The 25,409-nt window shown below is 37.9% G+C and overlaps 1 protein-coding gene across 1 annotated transcript in view; it reads left to right on the top strand.

The window, feature by feature from the left end:
• The first annotated feature begins 7,027 nt into the window (after positions 1-7,027).
• IGF2R (insulin like growth factor 2 receptor) overlaps positions 7,028-25,409 on the top strand; it is a 63,594-nt gene continuing 45,212 nt past the window's right edge. Inside the window, exons 1-5 of the mRNA XM_053460165.1 lie at positions 7,028-7,178; positions 20,650-20,792; positions 22,858-22,973; positions 23,656-23,754; positions 24,721-24,853. Of these exons, the coding sequence (XP_053316140.1) occupies positions 7,075-7,178; positions 20,650-20,792; positions 22,858-22,973; positions 23,656-23,754; positions 24,721-24,853 (595 nt within the window). The 5' untranslated portion in view covers positions 7,028-7,074. The remainder of the gene's footprint in view (positions 7,179-20,649; positions 20,793-22,857; positions 22,974-23,655; positions 23,755-24,720; positions 24,854-25,409) is intronic.

The following is a 25,409-nucleotide window of genomic DNA, read 5'->3' as shown; positions in this document are numbered from 1 at the left end:
TAGAAACATATTTTCCATATGGCACCAATAACGGCAAAAAATAATAATAAACCTTACATCCCATTGCCCTTTCTCTTCTTTTAACTTAGAAAGACAGAAGTTCTAGTGCTTTGAAAAGTTCCCTGTCTTCCACTGTAGGTTTAGGTAAGTAGTAAGCTTTTTGTAGTAAGGACATTCCCATCACTATGTCTAAATAAATAAAAGCTATCATTAATACTTTTAGGGTCCATTGATGGTGGAATTATCTGCAAAGCAAATATGTGTAATGTTATGTCTTGAAAACTGAGGCTTAATAAGCCTAGTGAGATTACCTTACTAAATGTAATTCAAAATTTGTAGAAATAGTGTTTCAGATATCCTAAAGTGCTAAAAGTCATTTCAGGGAGGTGGCTTCATCGGCCACTGCGACACCCCCTTCCCAGCCACCAAACATGTATGAACAAGGACATGGCATTGTATTATGACCGAACACGATTAGTTAACAAGATATTACACAGTCGCTAATGCAAATAGCTGTTCTACTTATTTTGCAAACTTTCATTTTGCTGGAAGTCTCAACCTTGTAGCAGTCTGTGTCTGTAACATAGTAACATAGTTCATAAGGTTGAAAAAAGACCAAAGTCTATCAAGTTCAACCTATATACCTATTGTGTGCCTACTGTGTTGATCCAGAGGAAGGCAAAAAACCCTTATGAAGCAGATGCCAAAATCCTAATTCTGATAATCTTTCTGGGTACTGGAGTCCTCCCATTCCCCTTATTACTCTGGTTGCCCGTCTTTGAATCTTCTCCAGCGCCACTATATCTTTCTTGTACACTGGTGCCCAGTACTGTACACAGCATTCCATGTGTGGTCTGACTAGTGACTTGTACAGTGGTAGAATTATTTCCTTGTCGTGGGCATCTACGCCCTTTTGATGCACCGTCTCAACCTTGAATCAGTCTTCTGATTCAAACTCTTTGACTCAAAATATGAAAGAAAAGTTGGCCATTGGTGCAGCAGATGTTCCAAATCTTTTCCTAAAGAAGGTCAGCGTGTAGGGCAATGCTTTCTAATGTTTGACTTGAACAGCCAACATTGTAGATATGAGGGGCTAGTGCTTTCACTCTTGACAGAGTTGTTTTTGCCAATCATCCCATTGCAGTTGTCACTGCTAAATCCTACACTGATAGACCATTCAAGGCCTTTGTCATGTATGAATGATGGAATGCAGTTGAATATGTTTTCAGCTTTGGCATTATTGCACACTGGCATGTCTGGAAATCCAACTGCTACTTTATCTTGTGTTTCATTATAGTACCTGGCTAAAATAGCACATTCCTTCTTACACATGATATCATTGCTTTCGTCAACCAAAATACTGTATGGCCTATTTTCTGTCCGGATTAACTTGTACAGATCCCCTGAACATTCAGGTTCCAGTGCCATGTTCACAAAAGCTACTGTCTTGGGTTATGAGCAGGCATCGATTTTTACTATATCTGAATCTGGAAACATTTTCCTGAATAGCTTGCCTGTGGGCTTACATACCTGGAATGGCAGGTTATGCTCAACAATGAAAGATGTTAAGTACACTTCAGCTCCATCAGATTTTGGTTTTCTGCTGAGAAGAACTTAACTTCCTAATACGTAGTGGTCCCTAAAAGAAATAAAAGCATAAGGTGTATCCTTATTATATTTTCTTATGTAACGGAAAACATACATACTTTGTTTTTGTGATGTAACCTAATAGAAGTCTGGTATATGCGGAAAATGTGACATTAACCTTACCTGTGGTGGTCATTAACCTTACCTGTGCCCTGGTCCTCCTCTGTGGTAGACGGTCTCGGGAGAGGGAGTGACCCAGCGTACGTCCTTATTTAACACAAAAGAGAAACATCAGTTCCAGGATGTCTGTTGGGTTTTTGCGGGTGTCAGGGAGACGGTATGAAAATGTGGAAGACTCCCGGAACTTCCAGGAGAGTTGGGATGTCTGGTGTTTGGTATATTCTACAATATATTCTATGTGACTGGGCTCTCTTCTTCAGAAATGTGTCTAATAAGAGCTTTGACTGATAGTATTGTCTTTTCACTTCTGCAGTAGGAGGTATGAGATTATGCGGATAAAGCATCTTTGCCTTTACCCTAGGTTTTTTTGTTTCCCCATATAAAACTTTATATGTGTTTTTGATAAGAGTTAATGTTTCCTTCGGAACATGAATTGGTAAGTCTCTGAATAAAAAGAATGCGAGGGATCATATTCATTTTAATGGTGGCTATTCTTCCGACACACAAGATGGTCAATGGTCTCCACAATTCTAGGTCTTTCTTGACCTCTGACCACGGTTTAAGATAATACATTTTGAGGGTCCTTAGTAAGCTTTATCCTGTTGACATAGTTCTTCAGTCAAATTGTGTCTTGCTGGAGTTGTTTTTGCAATAGGACACTTATGAGAATAGTTTCTCCAGGAGCTGTGGAATAGAGTAGTGTGGGTTTGAGAGGGCCACTATAACATCATCTGCAGAAGGGCCAATTGCTGCCCCCTGTGACAACCCCACCTGGTCAACGTCAATAATGGAGTCGATGTTGTTCATGCAATTGGCCGGGAGTCTTACATAGAGGATGGCATCAATATTTAATAGAAAGATTGTGTCTCTCTAAAGTTTGCTGAAATGTTTGAGGTCTTCCCAGGTTTTGGGAGTGTGATATCTGCAAACTTCCAGTAATTCCCCTGGGGTGTTGACAAAAAAAAAAAAAATAAATGTCAAGTGGGGTATGAGTGTTGGTTTGAAAGTGTGATAATAATTTGTGAAACCGTCAGGGCCCAGAGTTTTGGAGTTTTAGAGAGCAAGTACAGAATCTTGGATTTAGTTTGCCTGCATTTCAGCCTATTCACTAGTATTTTCTCTGCTTTGTTATTTTGAGAGTAGACTTTTATCTAATATTGGCCTAATTCTTGGTATTTGTTCTTCTATCCCTTTTTTGATCTGTAACATGTGTGCTTCTCTCTGTTGCATGTTCTGTTGAAGGTAAAGTTTCATACATTACTGCAATTTAATGTCCAGGTCATCTAGTTGCTGTGTCCTTTAATTTTTTTGATAGGTGGGCACCTCTCTGAATGAGTAGTCCTCTTATGACAGCTTTGCGTGGGGGCCAGAGGGATTCAGCCAGCCTCTCCCTCAGTTCAGCCTTGAAATTCAGATTTTTCAGTAGCGAATCATTCAAGAGCCAAGCCTGTGACCATTAACACTTCTACCAGGGCATGGTCTGACCAAGTGATATTGCCCAACGGGATTTTTGCACATTTTGTAAGATGAGTTGCTCTAAATATTTAAATGCTTCTATCACACCTCCCTCTCTCTTCTTTTCCCCAGGCTATACCGGGCTTAGTCTTTCTGGAACTGGCTCCCTATATGTGACAGATAGGCACATTATCTATGGTTCAGTGGCTTGAACCATCAGAATATTTAAGAAAGTTTGCGGTGTGTTAGATTCAGGTAATCCAATTAAGCCTCTTCAAAAATTTCAGTGGTGAAGTCTGATTACCCCAGAGAAACATAAAGAGAACCAAAGTCCTACTCTAGCTGGAAATGGATACCAAGGTAAAGATTGGTGTTCACTCATTAATGGTATCCAGACCCAGAACTTACACCTAAGGTACTAATTGGCTAATTACACTGTTGTGCTTGCTCTTGTAATGCAATGCTATACTGCTATTCACACCTATGCTGGTAATATAACAAGTTTGCAGACGTGGGACTGAAAACATAGACACGAATTAGTTTAGGGTGCTAAAACAGGATTTAACAAATAGTTCTTAAATCATTAGCATTCTAGTAAGTTATAATTATTGTCTTATTTATATAGTGCAAACAATTAGCGCAGTGCTTCTTACAATACATATATTGTATATGCCAAAAGAATTGTCAGAATTGCAGTGGTCAGTATCAAAGGTAGTCCAAGAATGGAAAAGCGGTGAACCAGCACCAGGGTCATGGGCAGCCAATGCTCATTGGTGAGCAAAGACTGGCCCATGTGGTCAGATCCAACAGATCAAATTGATGAAAAACTTAATGCTGGCTCTGATAGAAAGGTGTCAGAACACACAGTGCATCTCAGTTTGTTGCGCATGGGGCTGTGTATCTGTAGACCAGTCAGGGGCGAAAGCGTCTACAATGGGCACGCAAGCATAAGAACTGGACCACAGAGCAATGGAAGAACGTGGCCTGGTCTGATGAATCACATTTTACATCACGTGGATGGCCAGGTGGGTGTGCGCTGCTTATGTGGAGAACACATGGCACCAGGATGCATCCATAGAGGCCTCACCTTGCAACTTACAGGACTTAAAGCATCTGCTGCTTACATATTGGTTCTGGATGCCACAGCACACCTTCAGAGGTCTAGTGGAGTCCATGCCTTGACAGGTCAGGGCTGTTTTAGCAGCAAAAGGGGGACCTACACAATATTAGACAGGTGGTCATAATATTATGGCTGATTGGTGTATTTTTCTGAGTGGATATGTGAAGGAAACAAAAAAGTATTCAGCAATACTTCTTCACATTTATTGCAGGTATCAGGATAAATATCTTGTACACATGGCAGGGTTTTTGCTGAAGTTTCTTCCCTTCTTCCCTTTCTTGGGTTTTGGGGCAATTTTTGAATTGTTTTTCGTATCGTTCCTTCTCTGGGTTTGGTGCCTTTTTTTTATGTCTCTCATTTTTAAATGCTGTTTTTGGTGTCTCTCCTTCCTTGCATGATAGACATGACAGTGTCATTGAAGGGGGTTAACGCTGCGTGATCACTCTCGTGGAGCGATTGGGCAGCACGAGAGGGTCAGGGCTAGTCCTTACACTTGTGTGGGGACCGAAGAAACAGTCACTTCTGGCCCTGAAGCTGCAGCTGTGACTCGATAGCCGGGAAATTTCCCGGCGATTGTCAACATAACCCTGCACGATTGCTCCTGTGGGTGCAATCAAAGGCTCATAGAGGCTCCTCCTCACTGTTGCTGGTCTGCCTGGACCTGTAGGCAGACTGCTTCAGCAGTGCCCCCCACCCCCGAAAGACACGTATTAGCCCCTAAAATGGCATTAAAGGGGTTATTACTGCTCCTGCGATCGGGCACCAGGGGAATGTTGGGACTGGTCCTCATGAGCAATCCCCGACAGCCCCTTTCCCTGAAGCTGCCGTGATTGCTGGTAAATTGGCGATTGTGAGGTTGCTAGTAAATTGGCGATTGTGAGGTTGCTATTGTTGGACCACATAGACAAACTTTTTTTTTTCCATGCCTTGATTTGTGTTTGTTTTATCAATGATATGTACAATCAATGGTAACATTTTAGTATATTTCTAATTATATACCGTATTTATATCAGACCATTTGCTAGATATGACCATGTGGTGGAGCTCTTAATTTGCACAAACACTATGAAAATATATTTTTTAGTTTAATACACTTTAATGCATAGGATAGATATGAGGTCCTTTTTAAATTCCACGGTGTCCCCCTTACAGATGCTTGGGGACATTCTGCAGAACCCTCATAATACATTTACCCCTTTCTCCACTCCCCCAGATATTTGTGTTCAGCAGCCAATCAGTGGCTTACAGGTTGTGCATACTTACAATTCAGGGGCTCCCTGGGACACTAGAGTGTCAGTTGATGTGATGTTTAAGTTATTGCAATATATATATATATATATATATATATATATATACATAGACCATACAGTATGGTGGACTAGTAGCACAAGGTGTAATTTGTCATTTATGGGTGCTTCTTGCCCTACCTGGACATCGTGCATAGCACAGAGGCACAGGGGCATTTTTTAAAGGTCACATGTTAAAAGAAAAGGAGTTACACAAGAAGGTCAGGGCCTTCTTTTATGCAGGCCAATGAGCCTGCAATAACAACGGTCCCCAGCTTACCTCTATGTTCATACCTGGTAACTAGTGGGCTCCGGCTAACTGTAGCCTTCCCTTGTGGGATGCTGCCAGGACTGCCCACCAACGTCAGTTGGCATTCCTGCTGACATTGCGGAAAAACCCAATATTTAAAGGGGAACCCGCAACCCGGAGAACCAGCGCTTCTTCCGGTATTCTCCGGTCCCCAGGTATGTATATGTTGCTTGCACACTGTGAGAGTCATCTCTCTTCAGGGGCGTAACTAGAAACCTCAGGGACCTGATGCAAAAATTGCCCCTGGGGCCCCCAACAGGTGGTCCATGCTATCATTGCCCCCAAATAACTTGTCTGTGCCTTCTTTGCCCCCCCCTTCCAACATGCACTCTGGCACACATATGTAAACACACTTACACAAACTACACACACAAAGGACACATTCAAACACACACTCCGTCTCGCCTCACATACATGCTCACACACACAATTACACATCCATGCTCACATACACACACAATTACACATCCATGCTCACATTCAAACATTTGACTGTGGTACATTCCTGTCTCCTCATGCCGGTTCAAAATAGTGTAGAAAGGGCTCTTTGCGAACCTCTGCAATTACGCCAGTGCCCCTTTTTTCCGCCCAGGAGAAGCAGGAATACAGCAGGGTCACATTAGGTTACATCACGATATGTCACCCTGCTGTTTTCCTGCTTCCCCTGGGTGTTAAAAGGGAAGACTGCTGGCCCAGGATCCAATAAATATTAAAGCGTCCCTGACAAAGTTCAAAATCAATTTTGTATTCATTACCAAATTATGTTTCGTTTCTACACGATTTGTGCTGCTACAACATAAACACCTAAATTCTAAAAATCTCAGTAGCCATACAACCCTATTTTGCTGTCTACTTGGTAACACAGTTATACAAATACACCTAATACAATATCGCTGTCTGTGTCCTATCCCATTGTTCTTTAGTGATGAATTATAACTCGTGGTCAGCATTAGCAATACACCAATGATCGTTCAGAACCATCTTCGTTAGCACACTCATCGAGGGAGGCGGAAGTGTAAGGTAGCCGCAGATCACATGGTGTATGGCAGGCGGTGCTGTCATGTGACGGTCACATGATGCTGTGTTGGGCTGGTCGTGCAGCTGCTCAGGGAATCTGCTCTGTGTTCGGCCGCATCATGAGACCCCGGGGACCCGCGGTGTTAGTACTTATCCTCTTTATCACGGGAATTACCGGCAGCTATGGGCAAACCGGAAATGGAGCCCCGAGCGAGCTCTGCGGGTGAGTGGGGGTCTTTGTAACCTAAAAAATACTGACATATGCAGATACTTCCTCTCTCAGCAGCACTGTCATCTGCGACTATCTCAAACCAATGACCCAATAACCAGCCTTAAAGTCTATAGGGTGTCTATGATAAAAGCTATAGTACCGAGCTATGCCTATACACGCTGCTAATGTAATGCTAATAATACGGTTATTCAACCGTATTATTTGTGTTTACGTGTGTATCAGACTACACCTTGTACAATAAAATACATATATTGTATAAAGTACTTATGCTTAAAACAAGCTTTTTATATCTAATATTTAATTAATCCAGATTACATGGTTTATATACTTATATGATGTCACAACACAACTGGTGCATCAACTAAATTAAGTACATTTGCTTCCTGCGTTAATGTAATTTAATCACAAGAATTTGCATCCATCAAATAGTCTTCTTATGCGTGTACTACCGGTACCTATATTTCTTTTACATATAGGATTCTATCTTTTAAATCGCTTTTTCCCACCTATGTTTTAGTATTTATCATTGTATATTTATTGAACAATTTTTCCTTCATGTGCTTTGAATTATGTTATTTAATTTGCTGGGCACACCCTGAATGTGCTGTGATCAGGACTAATCGTGTGTATATGTATATGTGTGTCTGTATATGTATATATATATATATATATATATATATATATATATATATATATATACATACATACATAAACACACATAGTGCACATTTAAAGCTTATTGATTGAGATGTTGCAGTAATGTCATTGCATATTATTATGCATGCACACACACAATCAGTAATTAACATGTATAATGTTGCATATTCTGCTGTAAACCTAATGATACGTTTGCCGTCCTGTGGTCAGTACAAACCAGTATATTACATTACATTTATTTATATATAGCGCCAGCAGATTCCATAGCGTTGTTCCAACAGAGTCAGTACAATAATTTAAAACCACCCACAATAACAAAGCTGATACAAAAGCAGGAGAGGGCCTTGCTCTTGTGAGCTTACAATCCAGTAAAAATATAGCAGCTAAGGCTGATGGTTGACACGTCCTTAATGTCACAGGTAAAGAGTCTTCAGAATAATAAAATCATATGACCACATGCAGTCAACAGACAGAATGCAAACACAGAGCCAACTATTGCCAGCTGCACATTTAGTGACACAGTGTCCACGTTATTGACATAACTATTGGCATGTAGTCATGCACCTGGTACTATAACCCGGTAGTGTATCCTGTCATTTACACTACTGTTTAAAATTTTATGGTAACTTAGCTAAAAAAGACAATTTCTGGGTGTGTAACATATTTGAAAATGTGTTTTCTAATCGCGTATCCTTTCAAAAGTAAACGTGGATTAACTAACACAGTCGTGTTGTTGGAACACAGGAGTGACAAAGGGCCTCTGCACGCCTATGAATATTCTCCATTAAAAATCAGCCTTTCTAGGTACAATAGTGATTTACAACAACATCTATACTTTATTTCGGATCCATTCGATAATATTTTAATGACCAAAATGTCCTTTTCTTTCAAAAACAAGGAAATTGACCCCAGACTTTTGAAAGGTAGTATATACATTAATATTGGTGTTTGGTCTGTAGCATCTCACTAAAGTCATCGCTTATATTTCATTATACATTCTCTCTGTGTTATTTGTTTACATGGCCTCTGGTATTTTACCAAAATATTCTGCTTTTGCCAATTATGTAGAAACCCATCTGACTAGCAAAGTCAATGCTGTGGGTATTGAGAACACTTATTTTTATGATATTAAAGCATAGTGTGTGTATATATATGTCAATCCAAAAATTTATACTTTATGTTTGTATTGTTTATGTTTAATGGGAGTTTGTACTATTCTCAAATCTTACTATTGATCGCCATAACTAAGTTATAACCCATAGTTGTATTGAAAGCTCAGTATTAATGCATTTTGCAAGACCTCAGGTCACATGATGCACAGCAAAAGTTGACTATTGCAATTCAGACTGTTTTTAGACGCCATTAAAGCTGTGCTTCCCTGGAGTTCAATCACAGAATTTGTCAGTCCTTGTTGTATAAGACTTCTATGGGCTAGAAGTGTTATTTCTCTTATTAATATAGTCTTTTTTTTATTTTATTATAGTGCTGACATACAGTGTAGAGCCACTTAGATGTGTCATTAAGGTGTGACAATCCCTACTTGCTTGTTTTTAGGTGTTTTGGCTTTTCCTTAAGATGCTGTGACAACCATAAACATGCGAGTGATCTAATCTCATGTAGCTGTTGTAATTCTAATGAAGGGAGTATGGGGAAATGCCATTACAGTGCCGCCATATTTTCAGCAGTGCCGTTTATTGCACTCCCCTAGACATCCAACTGGTTTGAGCTTCAGGATGGCATTTGTGGCTTAAAGGGGTAGTTTTGGGAAATAAGTAATTTCAGCCTAATCGCATATATTGTATTTATTTATGTATGTTATTTGTATTATGTGCTGATCTTTAAAAGAAACACTACGATACTGTTAGCTTTAGTAAACACAGTGTCAGCTTTTTGAAACACATTGTATATGACAGCTTTAAAAGTGCTTCATGTATGTTTTGTCAAGAATAGCTTATCCCATTATGTAACATAACTCTTCTGTCTTCTTTCCTTGCGGTAAAAAATAAATAAAATATGGTTAAATGATGCGGCTCATGAGGCCTCGAATCATTTGGACTCCCATGTTAAAGTGTGGAGTATGTGGTGGCTCCGTGACAATGTGGGGGGTAGAGGGACCTGATGTTTCGCGGCGTCTTTTGCGATAACGCAGGGGCATTATGTGTGTTTTTTTCTTTTCCTTTTGCATGGCAAGTACCGTGTATTTTGTTATGTGTTCTTTCTTTTTATTTCTTCCGTACTACGCAACGACCCTTTACCCACCTGGGAGGGGCTCGCTTCAACATAACTCATCGACTCAGAGACCGCGGTTCTGTTTTTTTTTTTTTTTTGTTTTGTTTTGTTTTTTTTGTTTTATTGTTTCTATGCAATACTATGACACAAAATGTATCTCGCAGTATCTTCACACTATTTTATGTATCGTTGTCTCTGTGCCGCGATGTGTATTGTACCGCTTTACGCATGTTGGATTTATTTGTTTTCAAATAAATGTTAAAAAAAAAAAAAAAAAATATATGGTTAAAGGTACGATGAGAACTTCATAAGTCCTGCCATAACGCAAAGAATGAGGTTTGTGGGAAGTGGTACCCAGATATGTCATCAACCACTGTGACCACTCCAAGCAAAACGTCTATTGTAACTAGAAAGAAAGCACACTTTTCAGCACTTTGTGTTTCTTTTGAACTTATAAGTAGACCTGTCATGCGTGAGAATATTATGAGAATGAGTAGCACATATAATCAATGTTTTATAATTGTTCTACCCAAATGTGCTTTGCAACATTTGCAAGCCCAGGACTGGGGCATCATTGTGTGCTGGGCATCACTATGTAGTGTCATCCATCCCTGGCAAATTGAAGGCCGAGTATGACTCTCTTTGTGGCAAAGCCCTGCAACACCATGTGCCTTCTGCATTAAGCCACATCCCCATGGGGTGCAATATTTAACCTAAACCTGCCAGCTATGAGGTCAGCGGTACTTTTCATGTTGCTTGCATTCCTTTTTGAGAACACAACAGAAAGAAAATTGTGATCCTGAATATCGTTTTGTTTGGACACTGCAGTTCTCTTTTTATGGTTTACATGAAATAAAAAATCTTTAGACGTGGTTGTGTCTTGGGATGTGAGGACAAGTACACGTAAAATTACATTACATTCGCAGCTTGCTTATGTTTCCTTTAACTACTTCTCATCATCTCCTTGTTGGCATCACTGTAGTTCATGAGCACACTCACAGATGAATGGCAATGGACATTTTGCAGGAGAGTTTGTATTTTGTATTTCTTTTTTGTAGGAAGGCCTGAGTAATTTATGGTTGAATCAGAAAGATTTCTTCTTTTATGATTTTATCTCACAGGTATAACAATGCATTATGTGTGTCAAACTCAGCTCTTTTTTTCCTTTCAAGAGAAGTTAGCTGAGGTTTGCTATTCATATTTCCTCCCTTAATAGCTTGAAGCATCTACAATTTTTATGGTTTAGTGAATAACTCTGTTGCTTGTCTTTTAATGGTAGTTGCTGTACCATACACACAACTCACTGAATTGCAGCCGAGTACAAGCGTTAAACTATTGGGCAACACCACAAATCTGTTGAAATACCGTTTTTCACATTAATCTTGTCCTTATGTGTCGTTGGCTATTACAGGCCAATTTCTTTATGTAGAAAGTTGTGCAATTAAGTGAACGGTACTCCCTCAATAAAGGGACACTCCAACTTTCATATGGACATTTTCATGTATATGATAACTGAGAGGTCTCCTTAAATTTACATCATGTGTCCCATTTCCACAGAATCCCCCAATATGCATTTGCTCCATTTCCCGGCCCCATTTCCTGTGGATGACGGGTGTTCGGCTAAACGCATCATATTCTGGCATGTGAAATACCCGCTGCCGATACTTTACTCAGAAAATACTATAACTGTGCGTTCTTTGGTTAGTCTATCAGGGTATTAAAGTATCCCTTAAATTTTCGGATGTATTTTTATCATTTTGCTATTAATATAGGAATATCATACATTCCGCTTATAATTTATTATAGTAGAAAATATATTGTCTTAAATAGTGATAGATTCTGGACTGCACTGACAGGCACTTGCAAGTATGGTTTCCAGCACTGTTTTCACAAGATGAAAGTGCAAAACTGAAGGTTGACACTTTGGGACGTTAATTCTTAATATTGACACACGGGAGTAGTAATGTAGGTAAACTTATTGATCATTTTTAATCAATCACAGTTAGTGATTTCTCATCTAAATTGGGAAACATATTCCCTATTATTGCAAAATAGACTTTCCGTTTTTGTCTTTGTGTTTTTTGCCATTCATATAGACACTCAACAAGAAACACAAAGCCAGCTTGTTCATATATATTGTTTATATAGTGAATCATACAGTCCATCAACCCACCAGAGATGTGAATTTAAATGGAAATGCAGCTCTCTGTAAAATAGAGCGGTTCCCTATGCAGCGGCACTTGTGACTGATTCATCTTTCATGTACAAACAGCAGTTTGATCATTTCACACTGAACCACATTAGCTAATGAGAGCAGCAGCTCGTGATCATGTTGTATGTCAATTCCCTTCCACTTTGAGTAGAGGATTGAGCATAGTTTCCTTTTAGGTTTATTGCTTGAAGTAAAATTCTTGTAAGTTACTTTATTGTGCATTATTTGGCAGTATTCTTGATAGGGATGCCATCAATTAGGTTTGATGGCAAGGTATCCCACTCACACCTTACATAGTGTATCCATAGTGCTGAAAGCACAACTCGGAGAAATGTTCTTGACTAAGGGGAATTAAGTAGACTTGTAGAATTCCAGGGGGGGAAAAAAAAATACTGTAATACATATATATGTATATATAGATAATGCTTACAAGCCAAGCTTTTAACGGGCCCCTTAAAAACCCTGTTTTCTACTATTTAAAATGTAATTTGTGGTGATCAGCAACAGAAATAAGTCTGATCTATTTGGATAAATCTGATGGGTTTTACAGTGTAAGGATACATGTTTGTCTTGCACCCCCCCCCGAATAATTTTGTTTTGAAGATATTTATATTCAGTGTTTACTGATAGGAAAATGGGATCTGTGGCATATAGTGGCCAAACTAGCATATCTTACTGATCTCTTGCCATGCCGTTCTTGCTATATACACACACACACACATATATATATAGATAGATAGATAGATAGATAGATAGATATTAGATAATCTCCCTCTCCTCTCTCTCTCTCTAGATATATATAATATATACATTTCTGTGAGAAGTGATAAGTTATAAATTTAACAGCTTCAGGTATAATGTCCTTTGGATTTGCACTACTGGGCACTGGCCCACCTCGCATTTGCCAGGCCTGGCCATTATGATTTTATGGGAGAGCTGTTAAAAAGTGTTGTACATATCACAGTTTATGCCGACATTGTTTGCCTTTTATCTGTTATTCGCCATGAGCATTTATAGCCACCCACAGACAGATATTTAGTTATTGCTGGTGTAGAACAAACACAATCACATGACAGAAGGCATACTTCGTTCTGGAACCAAACGATGCCTCATAATTTTTAGCGCTTCCTGCACTTCTTACTATGAAAACATATTTAGACTCATTGGAAAAATATGTTTTGGGAATATTTTCTTGTTCTGGGAACATTTCTCTTATACCTTCTTTACGCCAGCAATCTCTGGCTGCGTCTCGTTTGCTACTAAATATAGCATGTTGATAAATGACCTAACATCTCCAGAAAAGATTCAGTAAGAGGCCTGAGATCTTTCTAGTCTTATTATTATCTTTTATTTATATAGCCCCAACAATTTACGCAGCCCTTCTTACAATACATATATTCAAGGGGTATGACAAGACTACAAAGCTTTTTTTTTTTTTTTTTTTTTTTACATGTATGAATGTGTTTTACAAAGCTACTCTCTCTGTGCGATGGAAGCAGCCTTTACTTTTCGATGATCGAACACTCAAAAAATACAAGCTTATAGGCAGTTGTTAGAAATTAATTTAATTATGCTAAAAACTGTAAAGGTGATGGTTCTACTTGTTATCATATCTGGGAACTATCCTGTGTTTGATACAGTGTCTCCTGGTGAAGCTCAACTTCTCTAGGTCTTTAGGCCACTTTCTTCTTTCCCTGGGCAGTGTTTGACCATGCCCACTTGCTTATGTAAGACTGAGGCTAGCCTTGCCTCTACGTATGGCTAGTCCCACACCCTTATGAACCCACTCCCCCCAGAAGAATGAGAGCTCCAGGAAGCCTATCTTTTGTTGAGCCAGACCAGAATATGTAGCAAAGATGGCATTTGGCTCTTTGCTATGAGATGAGTAGTGTTATGTGCTCTTAGAACCCATAATTCTTCCTCCTTTTTTTTTTTAAATGTTTTTTTGAAAGTCTGTCCATATATATATTTTTTTTTTACATACTATGTAAATATACTTCTGAACAATATAAAAATGGCTGACGTACTAAATGATCTGCCTAAATGTATCTTAATCATCCTTGTCCTGTAGTTCGTTATATTATTGTTGTAGCCCATTTAAGCTGTTTGTGTCATCTCCCCAAATACCTTTTATTGGAACATTAACGTTTTAATTTGTATGTTCGTACTGTTTCTATTGCAAAGTGTTGACACACAAATCAGCCTTTTAGTAGGGTGTGTGCGAATGTGAGCTTGCTTGATAACTGCACCACAAAACTTGGTATCCTATATAAAACTAATCCACTTTGTTTCAGCCGTCCCTATAAAACATAGCAAAATCTGACAAGTTAAGTCTTTTATCTTTCTCATGTTAGTACCCATCCCAGCCATTCCCAGAAAAGCAACTATTTGGCTATCATGGACTATAAAGATTGTAAAGCTTTACCTAATGGTCTTAGTCTGTCAATTCTAGTTTCAATGTATGTGCTCTAAGAAACACTGCACAGGTTTTTGGTGGTATATAAATAAGATACAATAAACTTTTAATGAGAAGAATCAGAAGGGATCTGTTTTTTTTCTCTCTCTCTGTTTTTGCAGGTAAGCAGTGAATTATTGTACTCCACACTGCTTGCTTTAACGTCTAGATTTCTTGTTTGTATGAATTCCAAAGAATTTACTATATATATATATATATATATATATATATATATATATATATATATATATATATATATATATATATATATATATATATATATATATATATATATATATATACTTTGTGTCTTATTGACATTACTTATTATTTCTTTATGATGCAGGCTTATAATGTCTGAAAGGTTTTCTTGCACAATATGTGGTCAGGCTCACAATCTATATTTGTTGGAAGACACTTAAGGTATTTGGTAGGTGATATGTTTGCGTTTGTGCATTTTTTTTAATATACTGGTTGAAATACTACCTGTCAAATATGTGTTTTAAAGAGAAATAGGGAAGTGAAAAGATTGTACCCTATCTGTCTGTTGTGTTGCACAAGGACGTTACATGTTTTGCAAGGTTGCCTCCGTTACTGTTTGTGACCTTTTTATGCTGCAGCATAATTCTTCTCCAGTTTAATGTTAAATGTTTATTGGAATCCATGTTGCATGAGTGAGTAAAATAGCTATATATTGTTGGCCAGCTATTGGTTGTTTGCCGACAAAAGAATGCCTGTATCAATTTGTATGCAGCAAATTGAAGCGGCAAAATAGACTCCAACATGCGTTAAAAACTTTAAAATAAGAAAAAAAACGTAAGAAACCGCAGCTTCCTGTCTCCTAGGTTGTCTAACAATTCTGGCCACAGGGGAAGCAGCTAATCAGTGGCTCCTGTTAAAAAAAAAAACAAAAAAAAACCTGGGGGATGGGGCAAATGCATATCGAGGGTTCTGCAAGGATACCCACATGCATTTGCATGTTAGACACTACATACATTTATAAGGACCTCTCAGCTAAATGATGGCTGGAGTATCTTTCTAACTACCATTGAGTAGAAAGAACCTAAGGTTTCTGAAATCAAATCTGTTACAAGCACACCTGGGAACTTTTAGGCTCTGGCCCCACCAACGTCGCGGGACACCCCCCATTTAAGGGGGAAACAAGCGGGTAGTGAGGCATGTCAGGACCCCACTCCCGCAAAACCTGGAGTTCTCGGGTATGGTAACAAGGAGGTGGTCTTTATCTGGGCTGGATAAATTCGAGCCAGGTAGCCTTGAAATCTAACTGTTCTGCCACTGCTACCAACGTTTCAGCAAAGTGAAAACTGGCTCCAAAAAGTTTCCAGCTTGTTTCTGAACTGTGTATGGATTTGCCTAGCCCTGGTGCTCATGTTATTTGGGACATGTAGGACATCGCATCGATTATTGCCTTTTAATACGTAGTGGTGACTGGTTGTTAAGCCGAGGGTTTGTAGGTAGGTATTAATATTATTTGTTCTGCTTAGAATCCCCACAAAATGTAATCCATCACGTTCTTTCTAAAGGGGCAGTCCACTAAATAAAAGTTTGGAGTAATGCAGTAATAAAGGTTCCGGTAGGCTTATTTAGCAATTAGGATTGATACTAAACAAAATTACTTAAAGGATATATATATATATATATATATATATATATATATATATATATATATATATATATATATATATATATATATATATATATATATAGTTTTATTTTAAAGGATATATAGTTTTATTTTAAAGGATATATATATAAATATTTTATCCACGCTTCAACAAATATCTTTTACATTGTGGAGCCAAAATGGCTAATAGATATACTTGCTTCAATCGTAAACACCACAGTTAAATCTGTTTTTGTAGCTGAACTTTTCTGTAAAAATACTTCCTCATATAAACCAGGCTAAAGTCTATACAGTTCACAAAGGTGGTGATGTTGGAATGCCTTTTTTTATTTTATTATAACCACGTCCAATTAAGGCATTAACTTGGTGCCTGGCTGAGCATCATAAGAGTTGTACATCTCCTCAGCTTGAATGCCACAATTTGAAGGGTACCTGGTTACATTTAAGGTGCTTCATTCTCAGACATATGTATAAAACAATGCATTTAAACTATCGAGAAATAGTCCCACTAGGCCTTAAAACCTAATCCCCTTTCAATTATTTGGCATGTTAGCCTGTCTAGCAAGTCAGTGGGTCAGATGGGTGTAAATGGCAGATTTTTTTTTAAGAAAATGTAGCTTCAATCTAAGTAAAGCAACAATTTGCTTGCTTCACAGCTCCTTCAAGTGTCACTGAGTTGTAAAAAAAAATCTACTACTCCAAAAGAATCATTTTCTTTCAGGCTGTGGCACTGCAGGGGTTAAGCATTGAGCAGGATGCAAACCCCTTTGTTATTTAATGGTATTTTCTTACCAATTAACACAAATCAGGGGCATTTTATGGGAATTCAGATGTCATTTGCTAAAGACTGCAATGACTTAAGGAGAAGAAAATAGGAAAATGATTCAGATGAGCGGTTGCTGTGCAGATTACATAAGTATTCTGTAAGCCATGTGAAAGAACACATTGCCATGGTACCGGCAACTTGAGTATTTATAATTAACGCTTCATTATCGAGTCAAGAAATGCGGGTTGCTTTGGTTAACATATTATGGCTAAATTGGTTTCCCTTCAATAGTGTTTCTTCTATCACAGAGGTCATGTGACTCTAGAAAAAGTCATTTTAGGGTTAGTAATCAGACTTATCTTGTCCATATACATTGCCAGACGCTACTTTTCTATATTCTTCCCAGAAAGATAAAGAATAACAATAGATATTTGACTACTAACTCTTATTTTTACACACAATATAAATGTAATGGAATTTACGCATTAAAAAGTCTATACATATACCTTATATCTTTATAATACTTTTATAACAATGTAATGTCACTATACATTAGTAGAGTATATAGGTGTACCATAAGGTATACAGTATTCCTTATGGTACACCTCTTAAGGTCTACTAGTGCAAAAGAATAACCAATCCACCCATCGCAGAATGATGGAGCGACAAAGACAATACAATAAAGATGCTCTGACATATTACTCAAAAGGGGAGAAGGAATAGTAGTATGTTTCTTTGTGAAATAATGATACTGTATGTAAGTTCATTTTGTTAAGCTTAACCTTAATAAGGAGTTAACTCATAGGGATACCAGACCCTTTATAGGAACTTGCAAGGAACTGCTTTGGAATCCTACTTAACACCCTGCTTTATTAAAAATGCTGCAATTCCCTTGGGTCTAACTATAAGACTTCTGAAATATGAGAAATACACACTATTAAATTCACAGCTAGTAATGCTGTTTCTACTGTTGGTGTAATTAAATTCACAGCATGTTAAGGGTGATAATTCAATGCAAAAGGAAAAAAACACCTTTCCCACGCAATGCATTTTTTACATCAGGATTTAGATGTTTTAAGGCTCAATTCTGTGACCCATCTAACATATGGTGTAAAGTAAGAATGCTTTCAAAAATAGACACCATATTAGTTTATTTTTATCATTTAACAAACTGTAAAGTAAGTGAAGAGAAGAAAAATGTAAATCAAATCAATATTTGGTGTGGCCACCCTTTTGCCTTCAAAATAACATTAATTTAACATAACATAAATTTACACAAAGTCAGGATTTTGTAGGTATGTAGTTAGGGGTATGATTAAACAATAAAATCAAACAGGTGCCATTGATCATCAATTTAATATGTAGTTTGTAACACAATCATTAGCAGAAAAAGCTGTGAAGGAGGAATAAAACTGGGTGAGGAACAGCCAAACTCACTAATAAGGTGAGGTTACTGAAAACAGTTTAATGTCAAGTCATACACCATGAGAAAACAACAAGGCTTTACTGCGTCTCTTTGAGGCAGAAATACAAGGCAAACAAGATGTCCAGCTCAGCATTGGCAGAAGACAGGGAGACCCTGGTATACCCATCTACTCTCCTGAGATGTCTGGTTGGAAGTGGTCATCATGGAAGATTGGTGACCAAAAAAAGCCCTACCTCCGACTTGGCCAAGCAACTGAACTAATTAGGAAAACACAGGAACTGGGGTGCACGGAAAGTGCCCTTATTTTCAAGTAGCCAATCGCTGTTGCTAAAATGGGATTATGGAGGGGGTTGTTGTACTTTCATTTTTAATGCATATTAAAGTACTTAAAGTACTTTTAACGTGTTTTTTTTGCTGGTTCCTCAGCATAGGTCACTAGACTGGCTTTACCTATTATCTGAGCTATACTACTTTTTTTTTTAATGTTTGTGTTTAAAACTTGTTTTACTACTTTGCTGAACTTTGAAGTTGCTTTTTGTGTCATGGAAACACCCGCACTTTTAAAAACAAAGTCCTAGCAATTGTATAGCACGCTAAAGCATATATTGCATATAACTGAATTATATATTTGTGTGTATGTGTGTTTATATATATATATATATTATCAGACATGAGTAAAAACAATGCAAGTAAAAGTTTGATAGATAAAGAAGGTTGATTATTTGTTTGCTCAGATCGGAGATCCAATAAACCTCTGATTGCAGCTGTCCACGAAGGCAACACAAAGGTTTACTAGCTATTGTGTGTGCTATGTATACACCGTAGATACGTGGAGCTTGTCTGAGTAGCAATGCTGCCTCATTTTATTGCATTGTACAAAAGAACTGCTCGTTTAGGATTGGGCTGACCAAGGGTAACATGAATTGTTAACCCAAAGGGGGACATTTAGCCCAACACTGAGAATAGGAGATGACATTGTTTTAAATACTTGAAACTTAATCTGTCCAAAATGGAATTTATCTCCACTCCAGTATCTGAATTATCTGTCTCCTTTAACAGGACTATCTCTCCAATTAACCTGATGCCTTGGGGTTATCGTCAACTGAAACCTCTTTCATCCTTCTCTAGAGCCTCTTCTCTTGTATCTACCCATTACTCATCAAATCTCAAAACACACTTCTTCAGGGAAGCATACTATTTTTGCAGCTAGATTTTATCGGCCTCTAATACAAGACCCCACACTATCTCTCCCCTTTCTCCATACCTTATGTTTCTCCTCATTCCATTCCCTCTCGAGTGCAAGCTTGGAAGCAGGATCCTCTAGCCAATCTGTCAATTCTAGTCTTGTCATTCCCCTTGAATGTATGTATTGTAAAAAGCACTGTGTACATTGTCGGTGCTATTTAAATAAAGGCTAAAAATAATAAAATACAATGGATATACACATTTTTTATGCAGATCCTCTATAATCATAAGCTATTATTCCCTATGAGCGTAATGCGACTTTTATTATGTCCTTTTTTTAGTACGGTCCATTGATGTTTTTCGATTAGGACATGCTTAAGAGGGGGTGCAAAATATGGATTGCTTATTGAGCTGCTTATATGATACCTTTGGAGAAGACTCTGATGTTAATGCTGCCGGACCCCATTATACAAGGGGCAGCAAAATGAGTTTTTGCCTAGGGTGACAAATTTCCTTCCACAAGCCCTGTTAGTCCTGTTAATTGTTTAGATGACATATAATGCAACATTTAGTATTTCAAAAGTCTACTTGTGACTTTTTAAAATGTAGTCATGATTGACTTAATTTTCATTATATTTGCAATGTCCCTCTGGCCTGGTTTTTTTTTTTTTTTTGTTTTTTAACCTGTTGCATTAGTTATGATGAGCATGCCATCAGTGATTTGTTACACATGACATAATTCTTTACCAAAACCTTTTTTATTCTTTTATGAAAAAACATCTTATTTTGCATTTTTGTCATGTATGTTTTCAGGGAAATAAAAATGTTACTTTGTGCCTGTAATGAAATTAACGGATATCTTCCTTTTCCTCTGTCATTTTTGACAGGTACACTTGGGAGGCGATTGATACAAAAGAACATGTTCACTATCGAATTAATGTGTGTGGCAATCTGCCTGCAGAATACTGTGGAGGCAGCCCGGCTGCTGTTTGTGCTCACAATATTGGCAAAAACACCTTTGAGATAGTTGGTAAGTCCTCAGTTAATCAAGTTATTTCAAAAAGTGTTATGTTTAAGCAGGTATGTCAACCTGTGAATGTTACCATCCTGTACACTAAATAAACCCATGCAATGGTGCTTACAGATTAAAATGAGCAATATATATATTCACTATCTGGGCAAAAGTATTGAGACATACATTAAATATTGAATTCAGGTGTTTCAATCAGACCAATCAGACCCATTGCCGAACAAAATTAAGCACCTAGCCATGCAGTGTGCATTTACAAACATTTGTGAGAATTAACCCCTTCAATCCCAGGGGTTTTTGGTACCTCAAAACCCGGAGCAATTTTGCCATTTTTGCGTCGGTTCAGCGATTATTCTCTTTTCCTGTGAATAGTGTACCCATGTGAACTATATATTGTTTTTTCAAGGAGAGATAGAGCTTTCTTTTGATACCATAGTTGGATGATTAGCTGAAAATTTAGAATGAGAAATTTAGTAAAAACTAGCGAAAATTAGAAAAAAACTAAACAATTTTTTTTACATTTTCCCTCTGAATCATCACAAACTTGGGTAAAGTGATGGAAAATCCCCTCCAAGTTTATCAGTTCAGGTGTCCTGATTTCAGAAATACCTAATTTATATAGATTTTCCATACTTTCCCAGCACCAGGGAGCATACTATAAGGTGTACATTGGCTTAACGGGTTTGGGGGTTGTGAACGGGGACAGGAAGGTTATACTGGCTAGATGTTATGCTAGGGCAATGGGATATCATTTTTTTTTTTTTGTTATCTTTTTTATATATATATATATTTTGTATTTTTTATATATATTTTTTTTACACAAAAATGGTTAGAGGTCCTCTTAGGGACCTCCTGAACATGCCAGTGATGTCACAATGACATCAGCTCATTATTATTTTTTTTATTATATTATTTAATGATTTTTTATTATATTTTAACCCCTTAAGGACAATGGGCGGTCCCTAAACCCATTGAAAACAATGCATTTTGAGCCCATACATGTACGGGCTTTGTCATTAAGGGGTTAAATGAATTAACAGGGTTTTTTTCTGCTTCTCCGTTTCAGGACGGGAGGGGGGGTGAGAGACATGGTTTCTCACTCCCCGCGATCCCCCTACACCGATCACACTGTGATCTCTATGCAGGTCCTCACATGATATCTTATGATATCGCGCGATCGGGCAGTTTGAAATGTAACAGCTTTCCGGCTTTCAGTTTTTTATTGTTAATGCCATCATGTGAATGACGGCAACGTCATTTACAGGATGGCACTTGTGGCTCCTCTTCGGAGCAATCACAAGGCTATCGGGGTAGGGGGGTTGTGTTGCTACATGCCTCGATATCGAGGCATGTCAGCAACACAGTTTATGCTTGGGAAGCGATTCTGATCGCTTCCTAAGCTGTTTTAGCCCGCGATCTTTGATGATCGGTGCGGTGGTGGCCATTTTTCTTCCGAGGAGGGCTTTCCTCCCCGGATCCACGGTCAGCCTCACTTGTGAGGCTTCCGTGGATGCTGCAAAGCCGCCGATCGCGGTGAAAATGCCGCAGTTGCGGAGGTGCAGCTATTTAACGGCAGCCCCGTACATGTACGTGGATTGTCGTTAAGGGGTTAATTGCCGCTGTCTCTGTAAGGTAACATTACATCTAAGCCTATGAACTTCTAGTTTTAGATTATCTTCTTCTTACATTTCTACTCTGAAATAAACTATACAATTAGGAGCAGACTTCTTAATTTCCTGTTCTTGGGAGTCTTCATTCATTCCATAAAGTTATACATCCCCAGTTAAGTTGCTGGTTATTGTTGATTGGTTCAGGCATCCTTTCTAAGGTAAGGGCAAGGAGAAGAGAGAGACATTGGGCAGAGGAAATGGAATAGATAATGCTGTATATGCCACATTGAGACATACATTTATTTTTCAAGGTAAAATTACCAAAATATGTCTTAAACACAAGAAAGCAATGACAAGTAATGTTTTATAGAAATGTAACATTGTTTTTTGCGGACTGTGCATATTTATTCCCCCATCATATGTATGTATGATACAAAATGTATTTTGTTTTACAGGCGAGTCACCTGCACAGGTTACAAATAACCTCATTGTGTTTAACACGACTCGACAATGTTCACTCGCTTCTCATCATATTCAGAGCAGCATCAATTTAATCTGTGGGAAAACATTGGTGAGTTCTCAACAGTATCGCACTATTTTCAAGGAAGGGTTTAGGCAGCACAGGTAGCTAGCTGTATGCCATAGGGTTTTCTAAACTGGATACGTTTTCAGAGAATAACATATTTTTATGTATAGTTTTAAAAATGTTTATTTTTATATGGCTCTAAATAAAAGTTTAAAAGTCATGTATATCAAATGTATGGATGTGTTTCTATACATAAAACCAAGAGCTTTACATGGGTTCTCTTCACGGGTTCTCTTCATGGGTTATTTTACACAGAAGGAAAACATGTTTGCTTTGTGTGTAGCTATAGTGTGGCCATTTGTGGTGTGTGTGTGTGTGTGTGTGTGTTACATGAGCACAAACAGAGCTATACAGAGATTTTTTTTCCCCCTGTAGCCCTGGTCACCGGTATAGGCAAGAAACACAACCAAAATGAGGATCGTAAGAAATTAGATTTACTTTTTCAGATTTTTTTTTCAAAAGCCAGAAATAACTGACCAAAATAAAATGCCACGTTATCTTCCTTGATACTTGTTTATTTGATGTAAGTAGATGTTCCCTCTTATTGCTTATAACTTTGCATTAAACTTCTTAAGGAGGCCAGGATCAGGGATTTTGTTGAAACTATATGTTTCTGTCTCTAGTTTCAGATGTATATTTATTCTGTACTGACTGTTTTGCCTTACAGGGTACGCCTGAATTTGTGACCTCTGAAGAATGTGTGATTTACTTTGAGTGGCGAACCTTCGTTGCCTGCAAGAAGGACATATTTAAACCAGCTAAAGAGGTGTGTACGTTTATTTGATTAATGGACTTTTTAATGTTAGTGGCAGAGCTTTGCTATCTATATATGAGCATTAAACACAGATTCATGGGAATTTTAGTCCAGTAATAGCTCTGGGTCTGCATACACCCACCGACCAGCCCTGATGTAGGATAAGACACTGCTGCTAGGGTGGGATCTTTGTCTTCTGGAGGCTACCATTGATATCGTTCATGTGTTTTTGTGTTTCTGGTTTTTTGTTTTGTTTTTTTTTTCAGTTCCATGATGATACGCAATACTGAGTCTGTTCTGCCATAGACTTTTATTAGTTAGACTGAGTGGGTGAATAAGACCAAGTCCCTCTACTGTTTACCATAAGGCAGTTTGATAAAGAGGGTGTTCATCTAGTGGATTGTTCTACAATAACAGATATAGAACACATTAGAATAGCTAATAGCTTCCTGAAACCAATATATTATCCCAAAACTAGAACTGTTTTTAAAAAAAAAAGTAGTAAAAACAATTATGAGAGTTCATAGTACACATTAACTTTAAAAATGCAATTTAGTTTGGGATTACATAATTCTGTTAGGCTGCTTCTGTATTTTCCAGATTAAATTGTCACTTGATTCTCTTTTTTTGGCAAGCGTTGTAGATGTCACTTTTAATTAACTTCACAAAGAATTATTATATGTCCCTAGATAGGTTATCAAAGCACAAAAATCGGTTAAGTGTAAATCATGGTTATTTCTAAAGCTGCACATTTTTGTACACTCTCGTTGGTGGTATCATTGGCAATTTCAATATAACTCTTTTCACGTATGTGGCTTTTTTTTTTTTTTTTTTTAAAGCCCTTGGGTTATCTTGATTCGCACCAAAGAAGTAGAACGGCATTATAAACACTGGACAAATGTGTAAAAGGTTATTTGTTAAGAAGAATTGTTAGTTTAGAATAATTGCTCTGACAACTGTGTCTGTGTTTTTTGTTAGGTGCCCTGCTATACTTTTGATGAAGACTTTAAGAAACATGATCTAAATCCGTTGATTAAGGTTTCTGGTGTATATCGTGTCGACGACTGGGACAGTGATGCTGACCTGTATATAAATATTTGTCGAACAATTGGTAAGTACCTTGGTGTAAGCCTGTTCGCTCAAACTAACAATAAAATGTCTGGCACTAAGTCTGTGTTTAAATGCAGGCTTGTACAAATTTTTTAAAAAAGACACATGGAATTTGACTGCCCATCTAGTCTGCCCATTTTACCTGCTTTAAAAACTCAGACCTTAATCCATCCTTGGTCTGGTCTTTTATTCAGGATAGCTTTAGGTCTATCCAGTCCATGTTTAATTTCCCTCACTGTAGTCTATACAATTTGCCGTGAGGCCATTTATGTACCGCATTCTTAGTAAAGTAAAACTGCCTTACATTACATCTAAGCATCTGGCCCTCTAGCTTTAGGTTAGGGCCTCTTGTTCTAATTTAATTTTTAGGAGCCACAAAGGAATATGTCCATAGCGATTGTTATAAAGTAGGTTAGATTAGGTTACCATTTTAGGAGTTTGATGTTGAATATCGTTTTTTCCCCGTTTGGACGAGAAGGCTTGATGATTAAAATTTCAGAATAATCACTCTGCAATGGAAAAATAAACCCAAGTCATCCCCTTAAGAATCGAAGTAG

The sequence above is a fragment of the Spea bombifrons genome, chromosome 3, assembly GCF_027358695.1.
Source record: "Spea bombifrons isolate aSpeBom1 chromosome 3, aSpeBom1.2.pri, whole genome shotgun sequence".
In the NCBI taxonomy this organism is placed as follows: domain Eukaryota; kingdom Metazoa; phylum Chordata; class Amphibia; order Anura; family Pelobatidae; genus Spea; species Spea bombifrons.
The sequence above is the reverse complement of the archived record's forward strand: the minus strand, read 5'-3'. Positions and strand labels throughout refer to the sequence as shown.